The following is a 21,776-nucleotide window of genomic DNA, read 5'->3' as shown; positions in this document are numbered from 1 at the left end:
TGTTATTTCCAATTACTGCTCATGCTAACAACCACTTACGTTTGCAGAGGTAGAGATTCTGTTTTGTCATCATAATGTTTAATAAAGTGTTTTTCAGAGTCACCAAAAACTGTTAATTCCTTATCACAGTCAAAGTTAAATCCTCCTTAACACAAAAGTTACTTGAAACAGATGCGACGCAACAGAGCAGCAAACAGTAGTGTCCAAAACGCATCCAGAAGAGTAAATGCATTGGACTCTGAAACAAGCCCAGTAGATGCCCTTTCCCTTTAGCTGGAGGGCACAACTTTACAGCTGTAAGAGTTTGCTCCAGATAAGCTCAGAGGGCACACTATTTCCTTTTTTACTCTGTTCACTAATTCAGAATTCAGAGATTTTTCTACTAGAACACAATTTCTATGTATATTAGCTTGCCATTCATTTTATTATAAATATTGTTTTCTTACATGAAAAACAGCCTTCTGAACTGCTTCTACACAAAAATTTCATCTTTAAAAGAAGGAAATGCTTTTTTTTTTTTTTTTTTAAATATCAAATTTCATATTTGTCCTACAACACAAAATGAATTTATCAGCAGATATACTCTAGTTAAAGAAATAACAGGGGAAAACTATACCTGGAAATTGCACTGCACCAGATTTGGCCCAGCTTCTTTACACATCCTACGAAGTGGAGTGTCTTAACACCTGGTATTCCCCAGTACATATCAGAGTACCTATTTTTGACAGAATGCTGAAGGTTTTCCTTATTCAGCACAAAGACACAACATACTTGGCATACTCATCCTAGATGCATTTCACAAAGGCAGCGTATGCACTGCATGTTTTGGAACAATCAAAAGCACAGCCAGTGAGAAAAATCAGAAGACTCCAAAGATGATTCAGAAAGCGGAAACAGTCCCTTAAGCTGCTAACATTCCAGGACTGAAAGCATACCCAGGGGAAATATCATGTTTTCCTGTTTTTATAACATTTCCTCTTGGCCACTATGATACAGGCTAGTGAGACCTTTGATACGATGCAGGAAGGCTGTTCTCCCATTTGTATGATTGATGAGAGTAACACCAGTAGCAGTGAAAAAAGCAATAAAGGGACAGCAAACCAGTCTCTCTGATCTGTATCAGCAGTCATGAAGGTCACTTAGTTGTGACAAGAGAAAAAAAATCCTCATGTAAGGTCCTAGTTACACTGCTTGTGAAAGTGTGTTCTGGTCTCCAAGATGAGACACAAGATGGACATATAAACTCTCAAGGTGTTTGCATGTATGTGGACAAGTACACAGAAGAGAAATTTCAAAGAGAAATTTCTTATTAGGAATAGAAGACAGCAACTTTTGTGTGCTGTCTATTCATTACTGAACAAACATTTTCTTAAAAAGCAGGTATTTACTGCAGGAAAGCTATCAAGAATAAATGAGTAGACTCGTAATTCTAGGCCATTGCACAATGCAAGGTTAAAATAACATGTTACTCACTTTTGCCTTCAGAAGAGAAATACATTAAAACATAAAAGTTTACGCAAAATACTTTAATATATTAAAAATAACTTGAGTCTTAAGAATCCCAAACATCTCAGTTGTTTAGAATATTATTATGAGTCAGTAGTTTTAAATATATAGACTTTTGCTAGGTAAAGAAAAAACCCTTTTAAGTCTGAAGTGGTATATACTCTTCATTTTTATATTTAACCCAAGGAGTTAAATATTTTCTTACACAAATTATTACAAGTTGTTTCAGTCATAAATAAAAAAAAATATATAGATATCTTATAAGGAAATAGCTTTCTTCTCCTTTCTCTTGAAAGAAGATTGAAATATCAAGTACAGATTAGGTTGCTCAGTCTGAAGGTGACTGTCTGGAAATACCAGCTTTACAGATACTTCCTCTTCCTAGTATATTTCAAGATACACTTAAAAAGTGAATTTGTTTTTCAAGATTTCTGTGCTACTTAATGAACCACATGTCCTCTTAACAAGGTAAAACAAACCCTGTAGGGATACAGCAACTTCCTGAAAATCTAGAAAGTATCCAACCCAAAAGAAGACTCATTCTAAAGACATTTTGTATGTTTAAAATTAACCACTCCTATACATGAGATAGCTTCCTTATTTAATCAAAAGAGGAAGAAAATAAAAGCAAAAAGAGTTCCAAAACCTTCATGTGACACCAAAGTGTCGAAGCTAGTTGGAGCAAAACTACATCGTATTAAGAAATGGGCCAGAGCAATCTTGGAAGTGCAACTACAAAAGTAATCTGAAGATTATTTAAAAGTTTAAGTGAAAAACCTAAAGAACATGAGTAAAAGAGTGATCTTCTCATTTCCTTATTTTTCAACTAATCTCACCGTTCTTTATGAAAAAATAAAAAACTTCATGAGGTAATGCACCAATACCACTGCAGACAGTTCTACATATTAAAATAAATTAATCAGAACGATTGCTCAATGCATTCATGAAATACATACATTTTCACAGTTGCAAAGAATAGAAAAATATAAACTAGCCTGTTGGCTTCAAAATATTTTACATGAGTTTCCGTATTATTATCCTAATTTTGCAAAGAAATAATCTGCTGAAGATCACCATGTAAACTAGTTGCAAAATCTGAAAAACCTTTAGCCATGCTAGCTCTACAGAGCTATGTATATTCATACAGAAGAGGAAAAAAATATCATATTTCACAAATGAAATAAGCATTTGTTGCATTGCTTCCTACAACATTCTCTCCAGAACAAATGTGTACAATACACAACACACATACAACTGCATGCCTTATTCTCTACCAAGATAACTGAAAGCAAACTTCTGTTTTGCTTGGAACAGTTCTCTCTCACACTCTCATACTCTCTCTTCCAAAACAAACAAGCAAACAACAACAAAACACCCTCTTTTAACCCAGATTATTGTGTGTGCATGACTTGATCCAGAGCTCCGTTAAAGTGATCTTTTCACTCATACAGCTGATTTTAGGACTGGTCCTCAGCATCACCATCCCCTTTTTATACCAGTGCAAATACAGTGATAGTGCTGATATGATAAAAAGAATAGATTCCACCCATGACTGTGAGTAAAGAAGTATTAATTAGAACTACTTACCTGAAAGGTCTGTATACAAAAATCCTAGTTAGCAAAAAATAGAACATTAACCACTTTAACAAAAAGACAAACTATAAGCATATGCATAAAACCTAGGAAACTTCATACTTCTCTTCTTGATGTTGTTCCTCTTGGTCACTCAGTTCATCATCATCTACCATATGTCCAAATGGTTCAGAAGAAATTGATACCATATTAGAAAGAATAACTCTGCTATCACTGCTTCCTGTAAGGATCAGCTGATCATGAGAATGATTGTATCTGACATTCCAGACCCTAAGAAGATAAATCAGAAAGAACAAGAGGCCACGTTTGGCAGGTTGTGAGTGCATCAATGTTGTTTAAAAAGATTTCCATTTTTAAAATAGGATTAAAAATTCATCTTTGATTTGAACGTGCTAAGTACACATAAGTGAAATGTCTTATTCCACTAGTTTTTTCTTTTTTCATTTTTTCATTTCTATATAATTTGTTCTCTTTGGAGTATCTTCAAAATTCAAAAATCCCAAAAAACAAAAAAATACCATTCAGTGAGTTCCCTGAGGATATATGCAAGGCTACTGTTTAATACACCAGAAAAATATTTAGGTTCTAAAAATATAAAATCAAGCAAAATACAGATTAGAAATTACCCATTAGACAAAAAGCTCAAACATTTTCACAATAAATTTTGAAATAGACTTTAAAATAAAATAAGGATTATATTCATCTTCAATTTTGATACTTCATATAATAAATTAATACTAAATGTTTTTATAGTTTTTGTTTCATTATTTTCCTTTCAATTTTCCAGGAAAAAAATAGCACATATAAGAATTCCTCCTGTTAATTCTCATCTTCATTCCCCTCAAAGTAGCTTCAGAGTTCAGATCTATTTGGCAAGTTACTATAACTCATATTTCATAGATACAAACTGTTCATCTACTCTTACGAGTCTGCAAGTTTCAGACAAGATTCTCTCTTGACTCCAATCACAGGCCAAAGGGTACACAGAATATATATAATATACATAATATGTAATTTGAGAAAAAAATGACTGACTTGCTCTGGCTTACAGGATGCCAAGAGTGTGAAAAAAGTGAGGCTGACATATCTACTACTCCACACTGGAAGGACAGATGGCAGCTGCTGCAACCAAAACAGCTCAGGTGCTTTTCCACATGTCAGGTGCAGCAGATCATGCTGAGCTTGGGCAGGTACAGCTGCATCTCATCTGGATCCTACAAGCCAACCTCTGTGCTGTGCTTCTCAAAAAGCCTACCCAATCTCCCCAGCATTAACAACAGCTTCTTCCCAATTAAACAGTAAGATTGCCTAAACTTCTTATTTACAATCACACAAGTAACATTTATGAGTTAAAACCTTTCCTCCGTGCAGAAAAATGTTATCCACAGTAGCAAAAACATAGCTTGCATTGTTCCTAAACAGTAAAATAAATAGCTGAATAAATTATCCAAGCTATCCACCCACAACACAGCATGTAGATAATTTGTTCTACCAGTGGGAATGCTCCTCTAGTGTCTTCACTGGTTCAGTGACATTTCTTGTGTCCCAGAATTTCACCTTGCAGTCATCTCCACAGCTAGCCAGGTAGTACTGTTTATTGGGATTAAAGTCAAGGTCTCGTACCAGCTGTCCATGTGCATTTTCTATGGAATATATTTGCCTGTAAAACACATAAAAAAAATTAAATGGTCTATAAAAAGCTAGCTGCATTCCACTGACAAGAATCTGTTTCCCTGGAAACTTGCATAATGCCCTTAACACCCGCAAACCTCAAGTTCTCACTGCTAGTGCACAGTCTGGGGAAACCCCAGCTGTTAACTGCAGAGACTTGTGTAGATTTCTCAGCATGCTTTGAATTTTCCCTTTTTACTTATCTATACTGAGATCTTCTGGAGCTAAAGATAAATATTAGATCCAGATGATTCTAGCACAGCACTGTAGCAACGATAAGAAATATCTGTTACTAACCCACAGTATGTTCATATTACACCTTCTCCATCCCTAAGTTGTTTTACCATTTCTATATTTATTATGTCTAGCTCTTAGAATCACACAATCATCTAGGCTAGAAAAGACCTTCAAGATCATCAAGTCCTATCACTAAACCAACTTCCCCTAGTGCCACATCCATGTGCCTTTTAAATACCTCCAGGGGTGGGGACTCAGCCACTTCCCCAGGCAGCTCACTGCAATGCTTCACCACTCTTTCTGCAAAGAAATTCTTCCTAATATCCAATACAAACTTCAGCTGCTGTAAGAGATGGTTTTCTCAAATCTCATCGCTTATTCCTTGAGAAAAGAGATAATACCCTTTCCACTGCAGTGTCCTCTAAAGCAGTTGCAGAGAGTGATGAGATCTCCCATCAGCCTCCACTTCTCCAAGACAAAACCACCTCAACTCCCTAAGTCACTCCTCATAGGTCTTGTTTTCTAGTCCCTTCACCAGCTTTGGTGCTCTCTTCTGCATGTGCTTTGAGCAACTCAATATCCTTCTTGTGATGACGAGCCCAAAACTGAACACACTACTTGAAACGTAGTCTCATCAGTGCTGCATATAAGGGGCAGTCCGTTCCTGATTTCTGATGCAGGCCAGGATGCCATTGGCCTTTTTGGCCACCTGGGTACATCGCTGGCTCACGTTCAGCCAGCTGTCAACGAGTATCCCCAGGTCATTTTCTGCTGGGCAGCTTTCTGTTTCTCTTCCACGAGTCTGTACCACTGCATGGAGTTGCTATGAATCAAATGAACTTGGCATCCAGTTGAATGTCATGAAACTGGACTTGGCCCATCAATCCAGCTATCTAGATCCTTCTGCAAAGCTTTCCCACCCTCAAGAAGATCCATAAGAAGCAACTCAAAGTAAATCACACATAGTAATCCTTCTCCCATTAGCTATTGCAGTCACCTGGGATAAATGATATCATTCAGATAGCCAACTTCAAAACTCTGCCCAAATTTTGAGAGATCAGTGATATTGCTCAGGTATGCCTTTCTACCAGCTACTCTGGCATTAGAATTTTACACTTCCTCTTCATTTCCTAAAACATCTTTATGAGTTTGTTTTTTTTTGGTTTTTTGTTTTGTTTTTGTTTTTCAAATATAAAACACTTTCCCCTTCATTATTAACTTTTTTTTTTTATTTTGTTCTTGACTGCACTGCTCATGGCAATGTGTGAAGTTTTAAAAAGAAATTCCATTCTCTGCCTACCCTGCATTCAGTTGTGCTTACCATGAAGGCCTATACGCTAACTGAACTGTTAGTTTGACCACTTGATCAGTCTCTTTCCTTTCCAAATCCAAGTATTCTTTTTCACTCTATCATCTTACCTACAGCAATACAGCACACATTCAATTTCCTAGTTGCACTACAGATTAGTAGGATTACACCAGGCCACACAAACCTTTTCTCCAACTAGTTATACTCTCTTCTCATATTCTAACATTTTTATTTTTTTTTTGAATTTATTTATGGACTCTGAATTTCCCTGATATAATTCTCTCTACAAATTCGTTCAGCCTAGTTGTTATTCCCCTCTGCTTCGTGACATTTTGCCTGGTTAAGTTTCCCAATGATCTACTGCTTTGTAGTCTAGTCCAACAGTCTTCTTGCCAACCTTTTTGCTTTTTCCTTTCCTTCTTTGCTACCTTCAATACTATCTACTCTCTCTTGCAGTTATCTTAACTGTACTCTCACAGAAGTAGCTATTCAAGATGCTTTAGAAGCTCCTTTCCCATCTTTGCTGGTATAGCAGTTTTCTGACCTTGATTTTTTTTGTGTGTGTTTTATACTGCCATGGTTTATATATCTCTGGCTTTAAACTCCAACTTCTAGCCAAGCTAGTCTTCATCAAATATTCACATAATTCTAGTCATATTACAGTGTGATTGGAGATGAGACAATCCTGCACGCTTCTTTCAAGTACATTGCAAATAGCTTTTTGACATAGCCTAGTTCTCTTGAATTTGTTCAAGAGCAGTGAAATATGACCTTCAGATAAAGCAACTAGAATTCCAGGGTCTGCTTTTGTTAACCAAATACCCTTTCTTTGCAGATCTTGGTAATATCTGGACTATCTTTGTTACAAAGTCACTCAGAGAAGTTATTTAAAACAAGATAGAGATGTTATTCTCTAATAAGACAGAACATGAAGCAGACTTCACAACATCTAACACTATCTAATTAGAAACACAGGGTTTAATCTTAGGGTCCTGCATGCTCTATGTTACAAACAAATGAACAACCTCACATTTCTCCTTAGACCTTACTTCTTCATAAAAGAGAACACACACATACGTATCAAGTTATACCTTTATATATCTTTTTACAGGATAAAGAACAGAACTTTCAAATACAAAAACAGGCATTCAAAAATTTAATCATTATATTTGTATTTTTAACTTTTGTTAATTAAATTAAACAAATCTATAAAGCAGAAACATACAAAGCTGGCAAGTATAGGGATTTATTGCAACACCCCTGAGCTGGCAGGAACCACAGAACTAAATTTGAAGACATCCCACTCTAAAGCAACAAAAGTTATTAGAAGACATCAGTCTTCTCAGTTTAATGATTAATTACTACATGTTAAGGGACAAAGCGTATCCTAAAAAAAACCTTGCAGAGGCTTTAGTTGTCATGACAACAGATGTGCACAAAATCACTCCTTTAGTTATCAAAACCACAACCAAATAGGAAAGAAAACACCTTATCAGGTAGATTCAAAGCATTAATTGATAGTGATATGATTTTGATGGATTCTGTAGTTTCATGTGACTGGTGTGCTTCAATACAGAATACATTTCTTCAATACAGTATAGTATATTGTTAAAATCAGAAAAATGAAGAGTGAAATCACTCTCAACTACCTTCAGAGATTAAAGTTAGCTTTACATAGTACGTTATGAAGACAACTCATAGCATACTCAGGACTGATGCTGCATCCTGGTTTTCAGGTTGATACATAGAACATCTTCATTCAGGTAATGCCTATGCACTGAACAATCTCCAGACTAGTACACAGTTGAGTAAAATGCAATATCCAAGTCAGAATTGGAGCTGAGGGAAATAACTGAAAACCCCTTACTGAACTGTGAATACACAGCTGTGCAATCCCAAACATTCCATCTACAATTGACAGCTTTTTAAAAAAAAGTTAGGAGCAACAAAAAATCCACCTCCTGATGAAAATTTTTTGTCCTATTGCTCTTTACCTCATGCTCCGTGTATCCCATCCCCGAACAGTGGTATCATTGGCTGTTGCAATCTGTGTACAATTGTGGTGTGGACTCCACCGTCCTGAAGTAAATCTTAATTGTCCTTTCCCTTCTAAGGCTGCAGAACTAGAGAGCTAACACAAAAAAAGAAATTAGCATGTGTCTAAATGTAAAAAAAAAAAGTGAAATTAGTTCCACTAAGGACAGAACACTGCACAACAGCCTAACATTTCAGGCATAATAGAATTTCAAAATCCTAGTATAAAACTGGAGAAAACTAGGAATATAGAATTGATTTTGTATCCTAAAGTAATTTTTACAAAGGCTTACACAGTACAATGTTTAAGAAGTACTATACTTCTTAATAACCTAAACTAAGCAGTTTTAAATCCGTACATGTTGAAACTTCGTACAGACAATATGGACATACTGCAGTCATTTGTAGCTGTCTTAAACTGGCAAATAAGTATATGCCTTCAATTTCATAATCAGCTATAAAAGACTCATGAAATACATGTTTTTCCATGTCAAGATGCCACATTTTATCTGCAGGAAAAGAATTAGCATCAAAAGCTCTTGAATAAATGCAGCAGCATTAAAACAATAATCAAGGCGCATGTGCTCATGTCATCACATAAATGCCTATTAAAATAATAGAAGCCACTAGATACAAATCTATAATCTATAAGAGTTAAAAGGTTTCAGCTGCAAAACAAGGCTCGCATACCATGAACAGATATCTGTACATCTCCATACAGTTAATAAAAGAAGGTATAAAATAATCAACTTTGTCTTGAAGTTGTAAAGAATATTGTCATCCTTCTAACTTTGTGCGAACATGGGGAAAAACCCAATATGCAGTCACTGCAAATTAACTGCATTTCTAGTAATGTATAGAAGCTGAGGGGAGGGTAAGAAAAGCAAAGTAACTACATTTTAACCTGATTTAAACTTACACATTTAAAGTGCCTGAGCACTTTATTATATGACACATTTGGTCATATTGCATGTAATATTCATATTTATAAGCATTTCACTGAGAGGCATTCCATACAGGCAGATTAAAGCACTGGATTCTTGTTCGATCTCCACCCGGATACTAACATATATATATTTTTTTTTATGTGAGGGCAACAAAAAACATGGAGAGCTAAGGACAGTGAAGAAATGAAAGAACTTTCATACATAAATGATCTTTGTGTAACAGAAGGAAGCCAGCAAGAATCCTTCTGTAAAATTCCCAAGTGAGCATGAACACAATCCATCCCACTTCTTTAAAAGCAGAAAAGTTGACTATGTGACTATCCAAAGTAAAGGAAAACATGACAAAGGCATATTTTAGGTACCACCAATCTCAAATGATTTATTCTGCCTAGTATGAGACAGCATAACAATTCATTGCAGTATTTTGAAAACACAGAAAAGTGATTTATGGTAGGTAATGAGAAAGTGAATAAGACTGCTGTCCATTTTCAAACAGAATTAGCTCTTTCAATATATAAAACTTTGGAAAAAATTATGGAGCAAAAAAATGTAGAAGAATGTAAAATAGTCATCAGTATATAGTTGGATTTAACAACGTTCTTAAGTGCTTAAGTGGATCAGTGAGTAAAGGCACTAATGGCTGTAAAAGGGAAGTATGATAAAATATTAGCATTACAGAAGAACAATGACTTGAAATAAAAAAAATAGGTTCTAAAAAAAAAAAACAAAAAAAAAACCAAACAACAGTTAAGCAATGCCATATGATCAGAACAGAACTGCATATTTTTACCCTCAGTGAATGAAATATTTTTTACAAAAGAAATAAATCTGAAAAAAGCCTTGAAGAAATGATTTCAGTGAACTATAATGAAACCACCAGTTACAGTACTTCATTGAAACATCAGTAAGGACTAAGACACCATCTTCTACTTTGAATTTGGATCTCGTAAGGACTGATCTGGACACAGAAAAGAATATTTTGTTTAAAAATAAAAATCATTAACCTCTAGTCAACCAGTATAGAAATTATCCAAAAAAAATAATTAAGAGCATGGGTGCAAGAAACTAACTGCTCATTCACTCTTCCAGAACAAGAGGCATCAAATGAGACAAATCCATACCAACCTTACTACTTAAATAGCTGAATATTAGACAAAACAGTTTTTTTGTTTTTTTGTTTTTTTTTTTAATTTTTTTTAAAAAAATGAGTGAATCAATTTGAATAACGTTGTTGTTTAGCACCAAGAACTCAAAGCAGTGCAAAGTAAGCGTGGGAATTTAAGTGACATCTACATCCAAGGGTTTTAAGTTAAACATGAAATACAGGACTGTGAGATATTAACTAACATTGGTTAATCTATTATCATGTGAATTAGAAAACCCTTGAATTTATTATCATCAGTATTCCCTGACACATGTTTATCAGATCAGCACTGCTTTACTTCAGAAGCAGTACGAAAAGGCAATTCTAGTAAAAAGAAAATAATTAACCATTAGCAACAGATAAAAATACTCAGTTACCTCTCTTAAAAACTGCCAAGTCAATTGACACTTGATTCATTTCCCCCAGCACCCACTAAAGACAAGATACTTTTGAAGTCATCAGGGAACAAGTAGTTAAAGATGAGAAAATTTGGGGTTGGCGAGTACTGTTCATGCTACATTCAAGTATATTATCGTTTCTTAAAAAATAAAATTCTTACCACAGCTTTGGCTGAAGTTTCCTGCAAGTCCCACAGTAATATGTTGTTATCAGCCAGAGAAATGATCTTTTTACCATCTCCCATTGGTTCCCACATAACACTGTAAAACAAAATAATAATAAAGTAATACAATTAAAAACAAACAAAAAATGAACCATTAGAACCAATTAGAATCTGAACTGGAAAGACATCTTAATTTTGTGGATCCGATCAGTTTCAACACCTAAATGACTTTAACAAGTGTTTTCCTTCAGCTGAAAATGGCTCATATTTTAACTGCAAAACCTGCAACTTCTACACATCATAGATTGCAGTGCCATTTATTTAAACTGCATGATACAAAGTAAGGCTCGATTATGGAATTTTTGTCAGCTCTAGTATATGCATCCTTCCCTTTTTCTCTTAAGAGATCTTTGATCAAAATTTGTCTGGAAAAGGAATGTCATCCAGCTTCCTTGGATGCTAGCCTACCTGTTCCAAAAATCCATATTTCATTTGCTATCTGTCCCATATACTGATTTATGAAAAATGATTTTGTCATTGTAACACAAATCACTTTGCATATACACAGAGAACAAAGAGTTTGACATGCACTTAATACAAATAATTTAGCTCAAAACCATGAAGTGCATCAAAGATCCTAAACTGTAGAGCTCTGATGCAAACCTCTTCCACTTTGAGGCTGTCATCACAGTTCTAACACACACTTTACCTGTGATTCTCCATCTTCGTGCTATACATGAAGGAACGGAAGAAATCATTAGTCCTCTATTTCAAGCTATGAGAAGCAGCACACTTTACCAGTGGGTACAGGAAGTACAGTTAAGCACATACACAAACACTCTAACATTTTGGTGGAGATAACAGAAAGGTTAAAAGGATAATACTTGTCATTTGATGAGAACAGGCTTCTGTACTCGATAATTGTAAAAATTGAGCAAGAGATAGAGATCGCAACTGATATCAGTAGGGAATATCATGCAGACAGGACAAGGGGAAACGGCTGGAAACTGCAGCATAGGAAGTTCCGCACAAATGTGCGCAAGAACTTCTTTACAGTGAGGTGACGGAGCACTGGAACAGGCTGCCCAGGGAGGTGGTGGAGTCTCCTTCTCTGGAGATGTTCAAGACCTGCCTGGATGCCTACCTGTGCGACCTGCTGTAGGGAACCTGCTTTGGCAGGGGGGTTGGACTCGATGATCTCTGGAGGTCCCTTCCAACACCTACAATTCTGTGATTCTGTGAGAAACTTCCTCCAATCTCTGAATAGCTTTGGTCTAACTTTGTTTGACATGCTGTTCTCATCTTCAGGGCACACATGAAGAAAAACTCCTGATAAGTTTCAAGAGATGACTAGAATATCACTAGACATAAATTTTCTTGTCTAACTTCTTCCATGAATCAGGTCAGTCTTTGGATTGAAAAGATGGAACAGGGTTGCATGAATAGATGCACCCCTGGATAAGCAAGCCTGAGATGAGGCAGCCACTGGATAGATTCCTACCTTGGCACTTAATACAGGAGCCTTCATAGTATAATCTCCAAATCTGTATCACTTCTACCTTCCTAAGACCTGGAAGGCCCCAGATCCAACCCACGGGACTCCATCCAAGCTTAAAATACAAAATAATAGCAAAGAAAATAGCAAGGAACAAGAAACAGAAAGAAGTGATACACAACCTCAGTCACAACCCTGGCTATGATTTTCCACTCGAAATACTCTCTGTTTCTTCCACAAACAGTTTCATTACTTCTAATGCAGTATTTTTAGTGATACAAGTATTTGGATTTACAGACAGATGAATGAAACAATAAAGAGAAGCCAGACTGAGGAGACAGAACCATGGAAAAAAAAAAAAAAAAAAAAAGACACTTTTGGGATTATCAATTTTAAAAGACGTCAGAATCATCATCTTGAATGAACAGCTAAGAAATCTTCAAGATTCTAATAATTATTATTTTTAGTTACACCTTCCCCCCTACTCCCCCCCATTTCTCTTGTATATTGCTGGAAGTATTACACTAGTTTTTGGTGTCATTATATGTAGATATTCTTTCAATTAAACACAATAAGACTAGATTTCACCAATTAACTCTTCAAGAGTTCTTCTAGCCAGAGATCAATATTCTTGATGCCTGTTGACATATTTGCTTCTTTCCTACACTGACCACTCAGTCTTCAGTTAAAAAAGCTATAGTGAAAGCAGTTTCTTTGAAGTTTTCAAAGGTGGGAAGAAATTTCACATCTCCGAGTGTCAATGATCTTCAAGGTAAAGAATTTTTATAGTTGAATAGTGTGCTAATTAGAGCCAATTATAATCCAGCTGACATTCCTTAGAATGAAAAGGTCTCTGGCACAAACACTGTCCTTGTGAGATCCCCATTCCACTCCTATTTAATTTATCAGTTATGAAAGTTCATTGTTTTAAGACTGTGGTTGCAATGATCATCCACATTCTATAATTTAAGTGATTATTCAAATGACTCTTCATAACATGTTCAGATGTACAGTATTAATGACTGCATGTTAAACACACAAAACAAGGAAGAGGGGAAAAAATAATACCGTGAGTGAAGAAGCCAACTTACTTTCAAAACAACATATACATTCTAGATTTTTTTGTTAATTATTTTTGACAAAGCAGAAGTGGTGATAATCTTTAAAAAAGGAGAGAGAAACTGGGCAATACCATTTTCCTGAATGTGATAACAGCTGCTGATGCTTAGTTTTCAGAAATGGACAAGATACTTGTAAAAATCATAGCTGCCACTCAGAAATTGAGTGCCAACTTCACCACTACTCTTTACAGACTCTATAAGCAGCAGACAAGGAATTGTGTGTGTTTTCTTTAACCTTGTTTCGTTATCATCTAACACCTGATGATTCAGATTAGCTTTTAGCTAGTAGCTTTTGGCTTAAATAAATTTAAAAATTAAAATTAAATCCTGTGGAGAACACTTTCCTAATGAAGAAGAGAATTTATAAGATTCACTCAAATGTACAAGTAAAACAGACAATACAGTCCTCTTATGCTAAAAAGACAGAGAACATCATCTTTTATTAACTCAGTGAACTTTTACAAATGAAGAACTCAAAGTTATTCACTATAGCCTAATGAAAAATAAAGCAACGTACACTTTTGTCAGTGTGAGCTGAAGTCAGCCATAATATCTTGGACAAAGAAAGCTTTAACTATTACTTAAATGTAGTTACAGAAATGATGGCTATTTGTTTTTCTAAGTAGAAAAATTTTGTTCAACTGAAAATTCTCATGCACTGCAAAGCAGAATATATAAGCAAACATCCTACTATACAGCAGAATATCCTGCAGCCTCCATGTAGTCCATCAGAAAAATTAATCTATTACGCATCCAAATATCCTTCCTTTTTCACAATACAATAATTCAAATTTAAAGATGGTATCTGATGACTAGGATATTTTTCTAAGAATAAGGGTCAGAGAGCACAGCCTGGGGTCCACTACTCTTATGCCTTTCTCAAGTGCTCTACAGAATGGCCACATTTTAAAAATTAAAATAGTTCTGGCCGTTTTTTGGTCCTGTTGACATCCATGCTGTTAGAAGGAATCGTTCAGTACATAAAAGCTATGCTTTGTCTCAAAATTCTCGTCCAGCAATGTATATGTTGGTGTTCAAGTGCTCAGAACAAAGTAAAATAAAAAACACCACTACCCAAAAAAAACCTGAAAGTTAAGATGGAGGAATTTAGGTACCTTTTCTGGTTAAGACACTGCTAAGAGGAATGAAAAAGTTAAAGGTTCATTTGGATTAGACCTTGAGACACCTACCTTGTACTTCACTCTGGTTCCAAACATTACTTTTACATTTGGAAAAACGTAATTGTTGCACAAATGAACGCAAGTGTTCTAATGACACAGGAAAAGTACATACTCTAAACTGTTAGCTTTCCCCTTAAGTCATCGAAATGTTGGTGACCCTGGAAGACTTTTTAAAAAGGAAAAGCAGAGTGACACCAAGCTGAGTGGTTGACACGGTGGCAGGAAAGGATGCTCAGAGGGTTCAGAGGGACCTCAACAGGCTTGAAAGATGGGCCTGGGTGAACCTGATGAGGTTCAAGACAACAAAGTGCAGAGTTTTGCACTTTGGCCGGAGGAATCCCAGGCATCCATGCAGACTGGAAGGAGCGGTCCTCGAGTGCAGCCCTGTGGAGAAGGACCTGGGGGTCTTGATAGATGAAAAGCTTAACATGAGCCAGCAGTGTGCTTTTGCAGCTTGGAGAGCAAATGGTATCCTGGGCTCCATCACAAGAGGGGTGGCCAGCAGGAACAGGGAGGTGATTGTCCCCCTCTACTCTGCTCTTGCGAGACTCCATCTGGAATACTGTGTCCAGGTCTGGAGCTCCTAGTATAAGAAAGACAGGGAGCGGACAGGGAGAGGATCCAGAGGAGAGCCACAAAGATGATCAGGGGACTGGAGCACCTCCCCTATGAAGACAGGCTGAGGGAGCTGGGCTTGTTCAGCCTGGAGAAAAGAAGGCTGCAGGGTGACCTCATTGCAGTCTTTCAGTACCTGAAGGGAGCCTACAAACAGGAGGGGAGTCAACTTTTTGAAAGGATTGATAACTGCAGGACAAGGGGAAATGGTTTTAAGTTGAGGGAGGGAAGATTTAGGTTGGATGTCAGGGGAGAATTCTTTACAGAGAGTGGTGAGATGCTGGAACAGGCTGCCCAGAGAGGTTGTGTATGGCCCACCCCTGGAGGTGTTTAAGGCCAGGTTGGATGGGGCCCTAGGCAACCTGGTCTAGTATTGAATGTGGAGGTTGGTGGCCCTGCATGTGGCAGGGGGGTTGGAGATTCATGATCCTTGAGGTCCCTCCCAACCCTGGCCGTTTTGTGATTCTGAGAGTGCAAAATAATAAAGAGTTGGCCTCAGTGTCCGCCTTTATCTCACTGCATGTCCATTTACTGCAGCTGGGCAATTAGACAAGTTTATATCAAGAAAAAGAACCAACTGGCCTCTCCTCTGTAAGAGTCACACTTTCAGTACTGGGTAAATATTTATGAAAATAAATAAAGACAATCTGAACTCCAGAAGTTCACAATCTAACAGGAAGCATGGTAGTAAATTTGTTGCATGAAATCAATATACAGGAACCGTTTTCACCTACTTTGTAAAAAAATAAAATAAAATAAAATAAAAATTAAAAAATTAACATTAAAATAAATTTCTACTGAACTATTTGCAATTGGAAGTGATGATCAAAAATGAACACCACCATAGCTGATTTACAAGTTTCCATCTGGACAATGCGTGCATTACATGACAAATTAGTACATTTTAATGTTATTAAAGCTTAAAAAACAATGAAAAATTGAGTAAACTGATTATAGAGATTGTACATATGAACTAAACTGATCAAAGCTGTCATGAACAATTGGCTTTTTTTTTTTTTCCTCCAAAAGAAAATAAATAAAAACACTTCTGAATCTCACTTCTTGATCATACCCATTTGTCTTCAGGGCATCAAATACAAATATGCCTATCTTGCATCAGGTGATGGTGCTCATTAATGGAATGACAAAATTGGAGCTGTAATACGTTCTGCATGCGGTGTCTTTAACTCGCACTCAAGCAGAAAAGACTGCTATAGCAAATTTGGACCTTTACAATAAACCAGTGTTAATGAGGCTGCTCTGTACTGTGCAATCACACATTTAAAGAAAAGATGGCATTTGTCAATACTTTACTTGTAGACTTAAAAAAAAATTATAAGAATGTTCACTTGTAGCTTTCTCTTCTATGAATTCAAAAATTTAGTTTAATGTTTCTATGACAGACATCTCCAAGTTCATAAACAGAGACTTCACAGAAGAAAATAATTTCTATCTTTCAGATTTCATAATATTTGCAAGAAGAAAAAACAGAAGAAAAAACCAAAGGAGACAAAACTGCTCATGAACTTATTACCAACTGATTACAGATTTCTTGTCTTTAAAGAAATCCACACCCTGATATAAAGCATTATGTGCCCCTCCATCCTTCTGATGGAGCAGAAAGAGAGAAATAGATTTTAGAAAATTCAAAAGACAAAACAAATTTTAAAGTGCAAAACATGAAGATAAAAAAAAAAAAAACCACAACAAAAAACTCTCAGTGCTCTCAGTGTTCCCAACTATACTGGAAACTAATTATCAGAATCTTTCAACAATAAAGAATGGAATTGCTTATCAAAATGTTAGAAAGAAAATTATTCATATTAAAATGAGCAGGGCACTGAAGTTGCTATCATGAAAGAAATTTAAGATTAGCTAAATTGAGATTTTAGCATAAAGTAGCCTTAAAAACAACGTACACTTGAATACACTGTGACCAATCTTTTCTAAAGAAGAACCTAAAAAATATTACCATCTATTTACCTCTTTTTTTGATGTTGAAATTTTAGTTCCAATCTATAAACAAAGTTGTAGAACTCAGAGCAAAATGTACATCATGATTAAAAATCAACTGATTTAGCTATCATTTCTAAATTCTACATCTTTTTTTCTTACTGGCTAGTTAATGAAATTTTCACATAACCAGATTTTGAAAAGGAACTGAGACTGATTTTAACTATCCTTCCCTTTTGATCCAATTTAAAATTACTCTTACATGTATGTGTCTAAGTATAATAAGATTATATGATGATTATATAAGACAGATATATCTCACACATCAGGTGTCGGAATTCAAACACAAGAAGCACCTTCCACTCCTTTAAGACACAGCACTGTTGAATGGTGCTGCTTTATCCTTGCCTAATTTCAGATCAAAAGTGTAATTAAAATGCAACAAGAATCTACTATCTTATTCCAGTCTGCTTAAAGTTCTCTTAAAATTGTGAAAGGGACTGTGCAACTCACACAAACTTCTACTGTACTCTATCAACAGATGGACAGGAATTCCTGAGACCACTACAGACCATGTTCTTGTAATTTTAACTTTTCTTGCCAGTGGAAGATGGCTCTGTAGTCCAACAAACATGTAAAAAAAATACTGCAGTTGGTAAAATATGAACCAAATGTGTTAGTGTGTTTGTTCAGGAAGCAGCTGGAACACGTCACATACCTACACAGCAAAGGACTTGCTAATATCCAATGTATGTTTCAAAGAACAGAAAGGGAAACAAACCTCTGTAATTCTCTCTCCAATACTGCAGCTCTCCTTGTCTTTCCTTAGGCCACAGAAAAAAGTAGCTAAACAAGACTCAAATAATACAACAAATTCTTATCCCTATTAACTGACTTACAGTTATGCCAAATCAGTCTTTGTTTTACAGTACTTACTCAACTGACACAATCTCAAATTTATATTCCACAAAGACAACGAAGTGCTAAGCATTATACCTCTGCACTTCGTTTTAGATGAGGACAAGTGGGAAGAAGCACATTAAAACTGTACAGTATGATACCCATATATGATTGCAGGACTACAATGAATGTTTTTTTTCTGTCTATAGGACAAAAATCCAATTTATACTTATTCTTTAAAGACTATGATTTTAAAACGTATAGCATAGCTTCTACAAAATACATCTGCACAAAACTAACAGCACAGGTCTTTCCTGTAGGCTTTTTCTAGGACTATAAAATATGCAGAATCCTACCAGGCCATATTGCCATGGGCTGTGTTGTCAAGGTGACAGAGTAGCTCCAGGGTTTGAGTGTTGCTTGATGAATCATCAGGGGATTCATGACTGCCTGATTCCAATTCCTTCGGCATCCTCCAAACAGCAGCACATGTCACGACTTTACTGTCTGAAGCTAAGCAATAGAGAATAATGTCAACAGATCATCGTAATGGAGACATACTTTATATACGGTGTATTGACATTTACACAAATCTATAAGCAATGCACACCTGCTGTTCAAAAAATTTAAAAAGATTCTAAGTTGAATGGAAAGTACACAAAATATGGGTACAGTCAGACCTCAAGCTAGTAGTCAAGTTACTGCAAAACTCATAATTAGCATTCATGCAATCCAGCTTTCCCTGTTTGAAAGGTAAAAGTCAGTGCTCATGAAAAAAAAAATGTTTTCAAAGGCAATTTTTCCAAGTTTCAATCCCCATAATGATTTTAATGAAAAAGACCCACAATTTATGTTACTTGAGCCCTTAACAATAACAATTGAGACAGTTTTACTATTTTCCTTTCAAGGGCAATCCACAGTTTAACCTATTGCATTATGTCATACCCTTTGCTGCTAATAAGTTTACTACAAAACTTCAGTATCCCACCCAAGCACTCTCCTCTAACTCTAGTGAACAAAAGCAGCTTCCAGAAGTTAAACATAACTCAGATGCGTATAGCAAAATATCACAACATATGAGAAAAAAGCTAACTGTAATCAAGGGGAACAAATACCATATGGTCTATGCACATACAGTACTGCCCACCACCCAAAAATAATCAGAATTTGCGTCACTGCAATGTGAGGAGACCAGAGCAGCACTGAACATGTCCACATCATAACAGCTTCTGGTCCAGGGTTCAAAGCATAAGAATGTGTCTGCTGCAGCAGGAACAAAGAAACCAGCTACAGTGATACTGGGGTGTGAAAGCTTTGGGTGTCACTGCCTACTGGAAGATGTGTTCAAAACAAAGTCCCGAGGATGAGAAGTAATCAGGTAATATCACAAGCCCCTCTCTTAATGTTCTATCTTAAAGTGCTGATTTTAGTATAGAGTATCTGATTAAGGACCCATGAACAGATGTGACCAACTTAGAGGCATGTTTCCATTTCGGAACAACTGTAATGAGAGCGTTTTCAAGACGAAGGGTGGTAAATCAGAGAAAGGTTTTCTCAGGCTCAGTGTCATTCCAACAGAAATGTCTCTACTACCAAGGTGACCAGTTTTTGGATATTATATACACAAAATAGCCACTCTCACAACAAACAACAGAATGAAAAACAATGTCCATTTCTGATAGAGAAAAACAAGAGTAAGAAAAGAACTTAAAGGCACAGAATTCAGAATGCACGAGCACTGGGTATTTGACAAAAAGCACTAAACATAAAATACAATTGCGTAACTGTTTTACTATAATTGGAAGTTGCATACAAATTGAATATAGTATCAAGAGGCCATACCGTTATCTAAAGATAAACAAGGAATAATCCCTTATTTATTAGCACACCATTGAGCTTTTAATAATTGTAGTGCATGCTAAACAGCTATTTCCAAACCATTTGAGGGAAATCCTTCACTTTAAATCAATGTGCCACTGAAAGATGAGGAACCAACAGCAGATGGCTACCTTTCCTAGCAAAGGGCAAGTCAATGCACAGCATGCCTTCCACTCCATACAAATAATAAATAACCTGAACAGAATGCACAAAGTAGTTTGAGAAATTAAGATTTATTGAATGCTTTGCCTAGATAAGTCAATATATGACAGAATGTTAAAGAACACAGTAAAGAAGTTTCTGGTGGATTAGAATTACCGAAAGGTCTGTATCATGGATATAAAGCTTTAGGTTTTCTGCTATCACCATGACCGACACAAAGAACAACAACACCAATCACGAAAAGTTAACAGAACATTTCAGAAGCCATCTTTCCTCTCAGATAGCGTTAATGAGTCTAAGGAAGCCTTGAAATGTCATTTTGACTTTCCAAAACATAAACATTTTGGCATTGTGGTGGTACATTCTGATGAGAAAGGATAACAATAGTACTATTATTAATAATAATAAAGGTGTAGATTGTCATGCACAATCAGATTCCCATGTTAGAAACCTAAAAACAAGTAAACAAGCAGCATTTTGAAGACTGGTTGAAGCTTAAGAAAATATAGTGAAGTCTCCCCGAATTCTGATGTAACTTGGCCTCTTTTAACACTGATGCTTTGAAAATTTGTTAAGATCCACCAGCGAAATGGATCTGCTTGAATTTTTCGCGTATGTAGTAATTATATAATTTTTAAAAAATTTTTTTATTTTTTTCCCCAAATGGCACACACCTACAGATGCTTTTAAGAAGCAAATGGAAGTGTACTTTGATATTTTAGGCAGAAGATATTTCCTTGAGCAGTAGAAAAAAGTTATCAGGCTTCCATATCTTACAAGACATACCATTCCTTGGTTTTCAGGAAATACTGTGCTTTCTGGAAAGCTGCTCTGATGCTATCATGTACATGAGATGCCATTTGCCCTTCCAAAATGGAAGAAAATACTCTACCTTTGAAATACAATTTAATCATGCTAGATTTATTAATGGTCACGACTTTGTAAGACTTACAGAAAATAAAAAAAAAATCCTTAAGAAAGGAGACTGAGAGGGGACCTGATCCAGGTCTATAAATATCTAAGGTGTGGGGGGCAGAATGGCGAGGCTGGACTCTTTTCAGTGGTGAGTGGAGACAGGACAAGGGGAAACGGCTGGAAACTGCAGCATAGGAAGTTCCGCACAAATGTGTGCAAGAACTTCTTTACAGTGAGGTGACGGAGCACTGGAACAGGCTGCCCAGGGAGGTGGTGGAGTCTCCTTCTCTGGAGACGTTCAAGGCCTGCCTGGATGCCGACCTGTGCGACCTGCTGTAGGGAACCTGCTTTGGCAGGGGGGTTGGACTCGATGATCTCTGGAGGTCCCTTCCAACCCCTACAATTCTGTGATTCTGTGATTAGCACACATCTTTTAAATACAGTTTTACGTATTAGACTTCCATCGGGTCTCAACAGCATAGCTGTCATTTATTCTTCCTCACAATTGTTATCTTTTTCTGTCCATATTTAGAGAAGTAGAAATAAAAAAAAC

General features: G+C 36.2%; 1 protein-coding gene across 4 annotated transcripts in view; it reads right to left on the bottom strand.

Annotated features, from left to right (window-relative positions):
* EIPR1 (EARP complex and GARP complex interacting protein 1) overlaps window positions 1-21,776 on the bottom strand; it is a 69,452-nt gene that overhangs the window by 13,758 nt on the left and 33,918 nt on the right. For 3 of the 4 annotated variants that reach the window (XR_007375049.1, XM_048935932.1, XM_048935933.1), the window contains exons 4-9: window positions 18,625-18,781; window positions 11,001-11,100; window positions 8,311-8,447; window positions 4,592-4,759; window positions 3,202-3,369; window positions 3,094-3,117 (exon numbers count right to left, since the gene is read on the bottom strand). Coding sequence is in view for 3 of the 4 variants with exons in the window: in XM_048935932.1 (XP_048791889.1) it covers window positions 3,094-3,117; window positions 3,202-3,369; window positions 4,592-4,759; window positions 8,311-8,447; window positions 11,001-11,100; window positions 18,625-18,781 (754 nt within the window). In the remaining variant the exon portion in view is untranslated. The remainder of the gene's footprint in view (window positions 1-3,093; window positions 3,118-3,201; window positions 3,370-4,591; window positions 4,760-8,310; window positions 8,448-11,000; window positions 11,101-18,624; window positions 18,782-21,776) is intronic. The other variant, XM_048935934.1, reaches the window with a different exon arrangement.

Source organism: Lagopus muta, chromosome 2 (genome assembly GCF_023343835.1).
Source record: "Lagopus muta isolate bLagMut1 chromosome 2, bLagMut1 primary, whole genome shotgun sequence".
NCBI classification, from domain to species: Eukaryota; Metazoa; Chordata; class Aves; order Galliformes; family Phasianidae; genus Lagopus; species Lagopus muta.
The sequence above is the reverse complement of the archived record's forward strand: the minus strand, read 5'-3'. Positions and strand labels throughout refer to the sequence as shown.